Genomic DNA, 14,712 nt, shown 5'->3' with positions numbered 1-14,712 from the left:
CAGGGAGGGCAGCCAAGTGACCATCAGGTCAACTCCTGACGAGAGGCAACACACAGCAACACTACACAGTGGGTCATCTTCGCTTTGTAAGACCATCTTGTACACCTGGATTTTTGTCTTGTAAGGGAGAATTCAAGAGAGTTTGAGAGATACCGCTTCAGGATGCCATGAGTCTTTTCACAATGACCATAGAGGATATAAGTTCTGTGTATGTAACTTTGTTAGTTGTGGAAAAAAGACTACTTTATTTGCGTAGTCACAAGAGACCTTTTAGTAATTGTTTAAGGGTTATATTACCCAAATTACAAAAGTATAAACAGACAAAACGTAGGTAGAAATGGATAACTTCAGACAATAGGTGCCACAAGGCTAAAGTAACATATTATTGCATAACCTTTTTTGGAGGGACATTTTAAATGATAGAAACTTTCCATAACCCTAGCCCTACACTTGGAAAAACTCAACAGGAGCCTAACTTTAAAATAACCAAAGACATTTGATAATCAACAGACCTTGCTGTCTACATTTTTCACTGGAACTTCTTCAAACGTCTCAGTGGTCTGTCATGTTTCTAGATTATCTGTACATTTTCTGGAAAATTATTACCAATTGTTCAAGATTAATTTCTATTCCTCTGAACACCATAAATACGATTTTATTCATCTCCATTTTATTTGGGATGTCTAACAACTTTCAGAGGTGGATATCATAAAAAATCAGTGCATACAATTGCAACTATCTACATGAACGTACAAATAAACTATTATAAATAACAACAAAATAGTCATGTAGATAATTACAATTGATGTCTATCTTTTTGTACTTTGGACTAGGTCATCTTTCAAAGGCAGGTGAATAATGGTTCATTTTTCACTTGCATTAAGTAACTTTAGTTTAGACAATGAAAAACTAAACTCCTGTTCACTCTGCTGTCTCTGCCTGACTGATGTTGAAACGCATGTCAAAGGTTAAGCAGGTAAAGGACCCTCTGTTTACACCTCACAAAGAGGGGGCCAGCAGGCAGAGCTGGAGGACTTTACACCTTTTAGAGACCTCTGATCCAGAGAGAGCAGCTCTGTCTGGTTCAGAGCACTCCTTTGACCCTTTTTAGAAGTGAACACAAACAGCATACTAAGTGGTTCAACCTCTGGCAGCCGTAAGCAATAAGAGATCATTGCCATTATTATGTAATTGGACTAATTTCTGCAAATGATCCTGCTAAATGGATTGGAATACTCGCCCGGACTGGCTTGCTAATCTATTAAGGGGGAAATTAATTATATTTGGCTTAAAGGAATCCTTCTACATTTTTTCAGCTGATTTCCTGATCGGTCTGTGTCCAAAAAAAGTAGAAGGATAATTAAAAGCGTGGAACATCCCCTCTAGAGGGGAACTGTGGAGTAATTTGTTCTTTGGTGACAGAGATCTAAGTGCCTTCCTTTGTAGGGCAGCTATAACAGGCTGATTCAATCAGTGCCCCCCTTAAGAGGGGTTTATCAGCTTGTACAGCTGCATGTTTAGGAGTTCAGACAACTGCATACCTCATTTAAAGCACCTGGTTTGGTTTGCTTTCTGCAAAACTACAAGAAAACACTGTCACAACAAATGTACTGTGGGAGAGGAAAATTACTCTCCACATAACTGAATAGAAGTAGATGACCTGGAATAAATGACCGCCCCTTTTTATTGAGATCAAGAGCAAGTACTAGACTCATTATGTGTCATCTTTAAGGGACGTTAGATGCCCCATGTCCAGTCGTCTGACCATAAACATGACCTACATGTCCATCCCTATAGGATGATAGGAAGAATGCCGGCAGGGAAGAACATAAACTGATGCATAAACTGCACCTTCATCATTAAACCAATAAACCTATGACAATCGAGACGACACTATGTAATGTTTATCTGACTTCACAATATCACATCGGGAGTAGTAGTATTTTTTAAATAAACGCTTCAGGACTATTTTTTTGTATCTTTCATGAAGGCATGCAGAAAAACACTACAATTCATGGTAACATGGAGTGAGTAATTAACATACAAATTATAATTTTGAGGGTAAAGTATTCCCATACAGTCTTTGGGTATTCCTTTAGGGAAAACGGTTCCTCCTTAATTAAAGCAAATAGCTCATGTCTTTCCATGGCACCAGCATTCAGAAATGTATCCCTATGATCCTTACACATCTTATGTATACAAAACAGGAAAAAATACCTGAAGGGGTGATGTTGATTAAAAAGAGTGAGATGGATGACCTGGGATAACTCAAAATTAGAGTAAACTTGAGACAATAAAGTATTAGGAAAGAAATTATATGTTAATGCTGTAAGGAAGAACCTGCACAGTCAGAGTGAACTGACACCAGGGACACTTTTTCAAGGACTTTCTAGATTGAAAAGATGAGCCCTAATAATCCAATTGCTTTCATAAAAAGGGATTACGACCCTCTGCAATGAGGGTGAATGCATCTCATTGGGTGGGCGTCAGATCCACGCCATGGATATCTGGTGACATCAAGACAGAAAGCAGGCCACACCGGAGCACTCACTCAATTATCCCAAGCCATTTTAAACTACAGCTATTAAGAGCTGCTGCTGAATGGGTAATTGTGTGGGAGAGTAAATCTGGGAAGCTGAAGGACAGAGACTGAAGCATCTGGAAAGCATTAAGACAACACGCCATGAGGGTCAATTCAACAGGAGATTCATTAGGCAAGCTGTGAGCCTGCGGTTTGTATTGGTACCTGGTGAGGCTGCATCTTGTTAGCAGGATATTGTCTCCATTGCACCATGCTGATGCTGAGATTGGTGGCAATTTTGAACACAGCTTCAGGAAACAAGAGGCTGGAAAGTCATATTGTAAATCATGCACATACTGTAAATGCCTAGGAAATTGTAAAGAGTGGAGATGAAGTATGTGCATTACGCATCCACACAGCAGGGAAGAGCTATAACAGGATTTGGAGCTGCAATTTATTGAGGGGGATAGAAGCTAATTAAGTGTTGAAACACCTTCCTCCAAATCTATTAAACTGGTGGTTTGTAAAAGAGGCTGCACCTCGGCTCTAAAGGACCATTTTCCCATGAAGGAGGTTGACACTGGGCAATCTTTTGGTCAGGGAGCAACACAAGCTGACCTCGGATTATCCACAATAATGTAAAGCGGCTGTGGGTTTATCAGGAACTCACCATGAACCTCTCGTCTGAACAAGGCTGAGCACCAAGAACAAAGAGATTGTACAAGAGGTCACGACATGTTTCTGTCTGTACAGCAGCACTCTGACCTGACTGACCCGACTCCATGGTGTGTCTTTACACTCGGAGTGTCCTCGCAACACCTTGAAAATAAGCGTGCGGTGAGAGAGGGTTTAATGTACTCCCTGGTGGATTAGACAGGATGGGTGTCTTACATTTCTGCAATATCAGGATCAATGAACTGTCATTTCATGATGGATTGAAAACAATCACTGAGATGGGGATCAGTCAGTTCCAGATACAGAACAGCCCATTACTGAGTATTAGAAAAGACATGGTGCAGCATTGTTAAATATTCACCTGTTGAATTTACTACTGCATGTTTGAATATAAATATCATTTTTCACAGGTGGAATCTTTAAAACAAGAACAGCTGTCTTGTTGTTCAAATGCAATCTACATTACAGTTTTGTAGCAAAATGAACGGTTGAGTAATTGAAGGATAACGTAGGTTTGGTTTTGTTTTCTGTTTTACACTTTTATTATTTTATTTGGCAGTAAGCAATCCACGTTTGGCTAACAAACTACCAATATTTTCTTATAACCAATTATTAATAAATAGTTTTGACTGATTTGTGATCTAAAACTATATCTAAAGATATATTAACTTTAATATTTAATTTACATAGCAAGAAATAAAATGTTAAAGGTGGATCCAGAGGATTTTCTTTACATTTTTAGTTGAAAAAGTGTTTTCTACTATTAGTAGATAATTAACTTATTGTTCTGTTGAATTCGGATAAGTCTCTGTCTTTTGCCACTATACTCAAATATATTGTTCAATTGAGCAAAACAATAAAAACCAAACAAGTCATTAAATAATATCTGTGACAGCTACAATGACTTTCCACTTTAATAGGAATTTAACAAGTGATCTAGTGAAGTGTGTTGAAGCATTCACACCATCAAGAACTGCTGTTCAGCTATGTGGCTACAATATTGAAAAGCTGTTATCTTGTCATTTTGAATTACTAGAGAGTGGTTTTGTGTGGTCCGAACATGAAGGCCTTTTAATAATAAAAAAGACTTTGCTTCTATTATGGCTTTGAATATAACTCGTAAATAAAATTAAAGCAGCACTGTCCCCAGGCATGTTTAACTGAGGGCAGCACGGATCAACAAGCTGCACATAAACGGCTTAAAGGTGTGCCTTTAAATGGTGTCCCAACACACAAAGCCATTCAGCATGGTCTGCATTAAAGACTGGAACAAAAGCGGAGAGAAAAGCAGATGCAGACTCGACTCCCTGAACCCATGATCCGTCCTGATAGGCGCATAATGAGAACCAGACAAGTGTTCACACCATAACACATACAAATCCCCATTCATTATTCATGGGGGATTAGGCTCTTCATTAAGGCAGAGGCGGGGACCAGGGGACACAGAGAGCAAGAGAGAAGCAGAGGAGAAGTCGGTCCACCAAAAGTCTTACAGGATGAGAAGCAGTTAAGCAGCTCCCGCCCGCTTACACTGCCGAGGCGTGGAAACCGTCAAGCTAACTGGCATCCAGAGAGGACAGATGACCAGAAACCATGACGAGACCAGGCGGATTCTGCCGTATAAAAGTTCAGATCCCTGAGGCCAGCAGCTCTGCATTCTGCTTTGATACAGTAAACACAATGTGACAAAGCCCTTCTGAGGGAGGCTGGAAAATGCAGTGTAGCAGAACTGCCTTTAAAACAGAAAGACATCTTCTACCACCAGGTCCAGCTTACCTTCATCAGCAGGATGAAGCTTGTTTTATCGGCCTTAAATCACAATGTGAAACCTAAGAAACGGTCTTTAAAGCGTCAAATCTGACAAGGAGTACAGTCTTTTTAGATATAATTGCCCGATTTAATATACGGACAGCTAGTGCAGAGGTGGAATGTACAAAGTACTTATTTATTGCACTTAAGGATACATTGCAGTTACTTGTACTAACTTGTACATGCGTTATACTTTGAGTCCACTATATTTCAGAGGGAAATGTTGTACTTCTCTTTCCACAATATTTGCTTAAAGCTAAGTAGCTTTGGTTTCTGTTGCAGTTTTGAAGGATAAAGTGTTCCCTTATGCTTTGGGTTGAGAATATGTTCCTACTTCTTAAGCTCAAGAAACTATTTAAAAAACATCTTTGACCACATGGGAAATGCTTTGTCACAAAACTGAAAACACAAGTAGGTTTTTTGAGCTCATGAAATGTCCCGGTTCTCACAGTACAGCAACCTAACACACATATGAGGAAAATACATATACAAATGCAGATTGTAGATAATACTTCAATACTTTTTTACTTGAAGTGGAGTATTTTCACTTTTTCAAGTGAGGTATTTTACATCAGTAAAAGATCCGATTGCATCTTACAGCACTGCGAATACGTTCAAAGTTACTATGAGCACTTAACCGTGTAAAGACCAGGTCAGATTACCTGATAAAATCACTCCCTGGCTCCTAACTACCTCAGTTGTTAAAGCTGTGTTATTTCCTCAATGACCCCACCCCCATGGAAAGGTCAAAGCTTATCAATGTGTTTAATGTTACAGCGACATAAATGCTATTACAACAAGCTGATGGTTCGCTCCTTCCTTGCTTAGCCTCAGCTATACTAAATCAATAGCACATCTATACCCTCTAGTATAATAGGCTTCTGACAAAGGGGTTTTGCACGTTTTATGGTGGTGTTAACATTGGCCACACACCCTAAAAGCAAATCTTTCCATCAAAACAGGGAGAAGTGTGAACGTGAAGCTTCTTTTCAGTGAGTGATTGATGGTGTGTTATTGAGAAACGCTCCACCAGGGCCCGGGCTACGGGCTTTGTTGAGGCTGGCAGGTGAGAGAGATTACCTGTTGGTATAGAGGTCCAACATGAGGGAATGCACAGGCTCAGACAGGAAAGATGGAGGACCTACTTGAAAGGTTGCCTGGCTCAAAATTAGCACCATACTGAAAATGTTATCCATGTCTATAATAGATTAGTAAGAGAGATCAATCAACGCAAACCTCCCTGACATTAAGACTCTAATGATGCCTGAGCGTGAGTCACTAAACGCAGTTTAATCATTGAAAGCCGGCATTGATCTCATAATCCATCATATTGTTTCATTTTTCTATTGACATGTTTTTCTAAACACAATTCATGTTTAAATCCAACTTGTCATTGGTACATCATTTCAGTAATGATAAAAGATATTTCTTGGCACTAGTGGCCATGGCACCATCTACAAAGAGGGCACAGAAAATCTTGATGCACAGAAAACCAGCACGAAAGTCTAATTGAACATAATCCCCAACATATTTCGAAGGGGAAACATTTACAAATGTTTTTGTTTATTTTGGAGGAAGATGGAGGGTATAAAAAAATGTTGCAAGAAAAAAATAAAAACAGATTAGGATATATAAGAAAAAACAACTCGTCACACTGCCTTCGGTAAGTCTGGGCACAATAGGCCTGTTCATTTTGTAATTATGTCTGACCTGTAGGTACTTGACAGAGCCACCCCGATGGAGCTGCCATTCACAGTGCGGATTTACATGGATTTTAAGTCATTATGCTGTAGACAAACACCATTTCCCCTAAATCCTTTTAGCTCTTACAATGGACACATATGAAGTGTATTGATTCGTTTCACTGAACTGACTAAATGAACAGGGACACCACTGGGAATTACATAATCAGTCTTGAAGGCAGGATGTTAGAGAGGGTGTTGTACACTTTGTTATAATCCATAACTACTCAATAGCTGCTGTTTCTTTTGACTGTTCGTGCGATATACAAATTCCTAGATTATGGAGTTTTACCTTTGACCTGTTTTGATTCACTGGAGCTTAACCAAAGAGCTCAAGAAAAAACAAGTTTGCCAAGTGCTACTGTTCATGAGGAAGGATCTTAAAAAGCCTAAACTGGACCCCCAGGCACCATTAAAGCTCACATCACCCTTACTGCAATATAATCTGTAATTCTATAGTTTAGAAGTTAATAAAACTTACTGTAGGAGAAGGCGAGGCGTGGAGTGACATCACCTTCCGTGACAGCTGTATGAAAGCAACCAACAAGGAGGACAGTGTAGGCTGGGACACAGAGCCAAGCCATGCTCATTGTCCACATGCCTCCTCAGGACCGCCAGCCAACTTGCAGTATTTGCCTTTCAGGTTTTTGGGGAATTCATGAAGAGCGTCTTTTTAAAGCTGTGTTTATTTTCTCTCTCTCTTTTCCTGTAGCTCCAAGCTCCTTCAATGTAAAGCCTGTGCACTGTGGTAGAGTCGGGGCACTCTTTTGGGCCTGCAGAAGGTGATGCTGGTTTATAAAAACAATCTGTGACCTCAGAACAAGACGGAAAGTCTCCACCGATCAGCCTCCATGCAAACGCAGCACCGCCGGGTCTCAGCTGAGATCTGTGAATAAGAAGAAACAATATTCAATTTAGTGTCATGTATAAGCACATTGCTGGTGTTTTGTATTGGCCTGGAAGGCAGGTGGATAATGTGATTTAACAGTTATTAAGACTTTTGTTTATTTTGCTGATTTTCTCTGTCATACGCAATAGCAACTTTGAACAACCATACAAAAACGATTTAAGATGTCGCTTTTGAGAAATGAGGTAACTATATTGTGGGTTTTAAAAAATATATATCAGATTCCATAAAATAAAACATGATTGCAGATCAATAATTAAAATGATTGTTAGTTGATCGTTGGTTACCTATAATTAGTGTATTTTACACACCGGCCTGTACAATAACAGCTGTGATTCAATGATACGAGCACTTCTTTAAGAACATGCCATTGACACAGGGCAAAGTCTCTATCTTGACAACAAAAACATTAAGGCTACAAAACAATCATGCAACATTTCATTGGAAAATGTGTTAAAGGACAACATATGTACTTTCTCCATGTATTTGGCTAAAGCTGACCCCTGAGCACACTGATCTGAGGTTTTGCTTTTGTTTCTGTTCAGAGGATTATAGTGTTATCAGTGTAGTGATCATTAACAGAATACTACATGAATGAGCCTTGATAGGTGACGTGTTTGAGCACAATGCTCAGTTCAGGTTCATTTAATAGTGTCAGCTACATTCACAAACAACCTAACACTCCCAGATCTCTATATCTGAACTGCTCGGACCTGCTCTATTGTGCAATGCAGGAGAGAACAGACGGGAGAGATTTATTGATAAATCTCTGTTAAAGCTTGCAAAACAATGAAAAGGGGTGACACCCCTGTAAACTCATATTACAGGAATTACAGTTTAGAGTTTCTCGCCCACAGTTCTCCTTAGTTGAACTTTAGTTTACATTACTTAATGGTGAGATTGTGTTTGTTCATTATACTCACAGATACTTTAAGTGTCTTGATTCCTACAGGTCAGAGGGTTTTAGTTCTGCCTGCTCGTAGTTCAGAGAGGAATTTATGGAGATACGTTTCGAAAGCCAAAGGATATTGGTTAAATATTTACATAGTTTTACTGTACACTCTATAAATCAATACAGATCACCACAATTAAATATGTTTTACTGTCTTTGCCATTTAAGCTTTCACTAGAAAACCCTTATCCACAATGTCTACAACAATTCTTAAGAAAACCTGAGAACAAAGCCACAAGACAACCATCATACCAATAACGCTGATTAACTGGACGTAGTGAGGCATGAAGGGGAATTCAATACAGACATGCCACTTACAACTGCAAACGCTCTATTACAGCTGCCACAGGGAGCTCCTCATTAAATGCAACCAGCAGGAGATTCAGTTTCATGTGAGGTATTGCAATCAATAGCAACAGATAGCAAAGGAAGCTATTTCTGGTTTCTATCAAGGGGCTCCTGACTCTTAGTCAATAAGCAGTCTGACGCTTGTTGCAAACACAGACATCTTCAAATCTGAGCTGGGAAGATGACATTTGAAAGAGCAGGAAGGCCATAATAAAGGAAAGAGAACAAGACACGAAATGGGTTATTTCTACGGAAGAACAGACACACACAATACGTGAATATGATATATTCACGCATGCTTTATTCTGTCGATTTAGTTCCAAAAAGGTGGTTTAAAATGAGTAAAACAAAGCACAAAATTGAGTATTTTCCCCCGAAGTAAAGTTGTCTGAAATAGGCTCATCGAACGGTTTGATTTAAATTAAAATAGAGCTAATACATCGTAATCCATCACTTCTCGTACCACGGGTGCAAAGTTAGAGTAAAAGCTGTAAAAGGAAATATAATCAAGGATGTCTGGGTTGAAGATTTTCCACCTACAGCAGCTGGACGGTGACTCTTAATTACCATGATGACAAAAGCAGACGAGGTTATGAGCTTCTGCTTATTTAACTCTGGGATGTGTCACCGTCTGAAGTTTTTTTGGTCAATGCACCCTGCCAGCAGCTGACAAGTCATGTCAGTGGACTGTAACGTGTTATCGAAAAGCAGGGCGGCCTTAAGCATCATTAGCCTCCATTGTGTGGAACAATTGAAAGAGATACACCACTCGTGAAGGTAACATTCATTCTGGGTTTGTGTGACAGTCTGAAGAAGAGCCCTGCATGCATGAATCCGAATCCATCTTAGGAACGTAGAGAGAGCTCGACTCAGCATGAGTGAGAGAACAAGGGCCCCTCTGACAGCTCAGAAATCTATATGCAACTCTGCACTTCACTGCTCTCTCCTGCATGATGCATAAAATGAATCCTCCCTTTCACTCCCTACACAGACCTGAGACTGTGCTCTGGTTCTGGATGATACTCTCCCATCCTTCTGTCTGTGATTTCCTCTTAAATCTAGCCTTAGTCTCTTTTCTATATCCCCTCTAGCAACATATCTGCCTTATCAGATGGGTTTGACATAATCATTGCGCACATCAAACTTTTAAAACAGATCATAAAAAATTGAGGGTCTAATAAAAGGCAAAGGTTTGGTTTTATTGGTGGGAGGACAGAATAACAGCTCAGGTACTTTGATCACTCCATGCATAAACTCCTAATTCATCATTGAAGGCAATTGACACATAATGAATGCATTCATTGATGGCAAAGAAGTTTACCGGGCACTAACCATTGCTGACAAAGCTTAATGTTGCTGTAAGTGATGGGTTATAACTGAAGATTGTATTACTAATCGTACCAAATCAGGACTTCCCTTACCCAGATTATCAAGCCTGGAAAGGAAATGTGTGTGTAGTTGACAAATTAGGACTTCCCTAGTAGAGACTGAAGTTTGAAACTGAGTCTTGAGCTTTTGGGTAGGAAATAAGTGGCACAAAAGTTGTCACTTTTTGACATATGGGATTTGCTCACAAGCCCATCATCCATATAAGTATCAGCAATAGTTTTGACAGCTCATGAAGTAAGGAAGGGAACAGAAATGTAAAAGAGAAGTAAGAGACTCTGCTTGGGAAATAAGAAGTGACTTCAACACAGCAAAAGACCTGAATCACACATGTGGTTGTTATAACTTATAAGAATAAAAGTCCCATGAATAGGCAACCCTGTCAAAACGAAACTTAGTTCAACATAGTGCAGAGTCAAACTCACTTGATAACACTTTAAAAGTAATGAGCATTTCCTGTACTGGAGAAAAACATTAATCTTTCAACACTGTAACAGTTCTTCACAGTAGAGTACAGCATGTCAACAAAGAGGAAATGCGTTTTATATTTAACCAAACCGGGAATTCCCAGCAGTCTTTATCAGTCATTTCCTGTAATCCAGCTCCTAGTATACAGTCAGCTTTCCATTTATATCACTGAATGGCAAAGACTGACCATTGACAGTACTAATCATAAGACTGTGTGGGCATTATAAATAGCATCCCTGCGTATGCTGCTGTAACAGGTGGCAGCAACATTAGCATTTGCCATCTGAGTACAGGAGGAGGGGTCAAGGCTCCCTGGATTCCCCACACAGCCTGTTGACTGGAAAAGTATTGACTAAAAAATATGACTTCTTGGCATGCCTGTCATCTCAGCAAGCCACCTGTACACACACACACACACAACCTCTGACAACTCAGGTCACATGCTCCCAGATGTGGCCTTCAACCTGACTCGACACCTCCACGCTGCTTAAGGGCTCTCGGAGGTGAAGGAGCAGATGTGCAATGTGGAGGACATTATCTGTTATGAGAGGCTTCACATGGAGGAGCACGCCGGCACATATGGAAAGAGAGACTGATTCACCAGGTGAGTGGTGTGGGAGTACAGTGTGGACACCGTTTCTACAGCCTCTCAGGTTTTATCTCAACAACTCGTCCAGATCTAAATATACCCATCTATGAGTAAGACATTACAGCACTTCCGTCACAGTATCGGGTCCAAGTGACTGTGACAAATCACAGCCACTAAAGGTACGTTAGAATAACTCAGTATATACTCATCCCCACATTAAAAAACAACCACTAATTATTTCCTAGAGATTCATTCTCAGGAAATGTTGCTAATTATTTACCAGTAACTTTCAGGTGTAACTGCTACATAGCTTATTTGACTTACTGACAAACTACAGTTGGCTTGTGAATAAACGTATGATTGGTGTAGACTTTAGTATCATCTAAAATAATGTCTGCACATACTGTAGAACTTCACACAATTTCTTGTTGTAAACTGGGAATACATCATGCAAAAAACAGACAATGAATAAATCCACTAGTTAAACAAAATGTGATATTTCCTACTCACCCTAAAATGTTATGAATATTAATAATTCAGAAACATATATTAATCTATAGATTCAGATAGAATCAAAAGAAAGTGATACCTAAACTGACCAAGGATTGGAAGTTAAGTTTAATGATGATGACTTTATGATTTGCGCTCGTTAATAGGTGACTTGATTTCTTTTTAAATTGTTTAAATTGTTTCCTAGCAAGACATTTTCTTAAAGCTCCCATGTCATGCTTTTCCGGTTATTACCCGTCCCCTTGTGTGTTATGAAGGTTTTTATGCATGTAAACGGTGTGCAGAGTCAAAACCCTCAAAGTACACCCTGTAGCGAGTAAAACTCTAACACAGAAAATACCTCCCCAAAACGCCTCGTTGGAGATACGTCACTGCCCATTTGATTCTTCCGGGTACCGCCTGATGTCATGCGGTACCCGGAACGAAATGGACCAATCCCGAAGAGCTATGGCCACACCAGCAGCGGCGTGTTCCTCCTCCAGAGGTTCGAAGAACCGGCATTTCACAGACGAAAGCTTCCAAAACATTGCCCAGTTTGAGGCCGGATATGCACAGCTTGTTTGGACCGTTTGGAGCAGGGGAAGATCTGGGTATACAACCTGTAAGTTTGCATTGTTATTTGTGTATTTATCAAACAAGACTGTTTAAATGTGTAAACTGTGTTGGACTGCTAAGCCATTGACACAGTGCTAACTGTGCTAACTAAGTTGCTAGAGTTTCCATATATCAACTCTAATATCAGCAGATGGCCTTGCATACATGTATCTCATAGCAGGAGAATGTCTGCATTCACACACAAAATACCTATTGACAGTATACTCCGGGTGATTTGCCGTGCGGTCAGTCGCGAAACGTAATTACATTATAGCTGGCGTAGCGTGTATGCAACCGATCTAACACACGGAGCTAGAGCTAGTTTTGGTCGGAAAAACATTTTTGTGATGCTACATTGCTAACGTTTAAATATATCAACTACAATGTCAGCAGATGGCCTTACATGTTTGTCATGGCAGGAGAATGTCTGCAGTCACACACACGGAATACTCATACAGTATACTCCGGGTGATTTACCGTACATTGTGACATTACATATACTGCATGTAGCTAACGAGGCTAGCTGTATGCTAGCGCAAAACAATGTATTCATGCAAGTTACATTGTATGGTAGCAGAATACCCGTATACGATTGCAATTATAAACACGTTATTGCTAGCCTAATATGAACCACTAGCTTTTGTTCATAGTAGTTTTATTACACTGCATTATAGTTGCCTTTCCTCCAAGCTAACGTTCATATCATGTTAGCTACCAAGGTAAACAAAGCTAGGTTAGCATATTAGCAGGCAAGCTGTTCATTACACAACTACTACTAACGAATCTAAAACAACTAAGTTTCTCTAATATTTTGTGATTTGCATTTGATTTCGTCCAGCCAGATCCTGGCGGACAATCCATGACGGGGACGGGACTTCTACTACTACTGAGGCCTCGTGCTAAAAGGCACCGCACCGCACCGGCTGTGCGCAGGCAAGATGCGAGGAGGAATGGATGATATACCGTGTGTAAATATGTATATTTATGTTCATTTTGTACATTTCTAAAAATAAAGTTTAATGGAAATACTTAGTAGGCCTATCCTTTCTTCCCTGAATTCATATATAGCAAACCATGATTTGATTTCTCATCAAACAGTAGTAGTTTATTACAGGTAAAAATAACTTACTCTTTGTTACGACCGGCTCGTAGGCCACAACGGAAAGGCAAGGAGACATACACGAGTTTACAAAACCACGGCACATTTATTGTGGTAAATGCAGAGATAGGTGGTCGAGGGGAGAGGGTCGCTCAGTTCGTCCTTCTGCAGCCGCTTTGGAGAGAGACTCCGGGCCGCTGGGATTAATAGCACCGGCTACGGAGGTGTCCGTGATCGCGCTGATTACCCTCTTCAGCTCCACCCCACCGTAAGCCCTGCAACACACCTGCACAAAGGCCCTGGGGCCGTCACACTCTTCTATAACAACAGTTGTAGGTTCAGTTCGGTTAGTTGGCGTATAAAATATACGGCTGTACCGACGGCATGATAAGACTGATGTTCGGCTGAGAGCAGCCGTTTAGACATGGGCGCAGCCTCTCTGGTGGTTGACTAATCAGAACAGAGTGGCCGAGCTGACCAATCGGAGCACACTAGGCTCACAGGGAGGGGGGGGCAAGAGCTCCAACGAGTCGTTTAGTGGAGAAAGTGAATACTGCTGAATACACATGCTTGACAGAGATGCTGTATGCGAAACCAATGTGAGTTTGGAAAATTGCACAGTATAAATCTATTTTAGTATACCTCAACAATGTAATTATGATCAGTGGAAATGGCCATGACATGGGCCCTTTAATACTAAAGTCTCTATTATAACACATTTAATTTTGCCAATGTAATACTCGCTAGTAGCTATGAAAAACTTAGGAAGGACTTTACGCACAAACTCAGTTATGGATTTAAGAATAGCTGGTGTAACCCGGCCCGGTTCCCCAGCTAATGGAAGTTCAGAGGTCTGTATTTCTGATGAAGTGACTGTGAAGTGTGAAGAAATAACCTCTCTTTCCAACTCGACCCATTTTAAGCCCAATCCCCAGACCCAGCAAAGAGTAATTAATGGCTCATTCATCCCTGAGTGAACCATACAGCAATAATTATGACCATATGCTATTCCAAAGACTTTTAATTGCCTAATTAAAATCTTATTAAACTATTGAACAGAGATACGGGACATTTTGAACTCAAGGTACAGGGGAGTTCAATTCATCAAGCTT

The 14,712-nt window shown here is 40.2% G+C and overlaps 1 protein-coding gene across 1 annotated transcript in view; it reads right to left on the bottom strand.

The window, feature by feature from the left end:
• sema4ba (sema domain, immunoglobulin domain (Ig), transmembrane domain (TM) and short cytoplasmic domain, (semaphorin) 4Ba) overlaps positions 1 to 14,712 on the bottom strand; it is a 40,983-nt gene that overhangs the window by 15,115 nt on the left and 11,156 nt on the right. Inside the window, exon 2 of the mRNA XM_034141689.1 lies at positions 7,229 to 7,633. Within this exon, the coding sequence (XP_033997580.1) occupies positions 7,229 to 7,346 (118 nt within the window). The 5' untranslated portion in view covers positions 7,347 to 7,633. The remainder of the gene's footprint in view (positions 1 to 7,228; positions 7,634 to 14,712) is intronic.

The sequence above is a fragment of the Trematomus bernacchii genome, unplaced genomic scaffold (genome assembly GCF_902827165.1).
Source record: "Trematomus bernacchii unplaced genomic scaffold, fTreBer1.1, whole genome shotgun sequence".
NCBI lineage: Eukaryota > Metazoa > Chordata > Actinopteri > Perciformes > Nototheniidae > Trematomus > Trematomus bernacchii.
The sequence above is the reverse complement of the archived record's forward strand: the minus strand, read 5'-3'. Positions and strand labels throughout refer to the sequence as shown.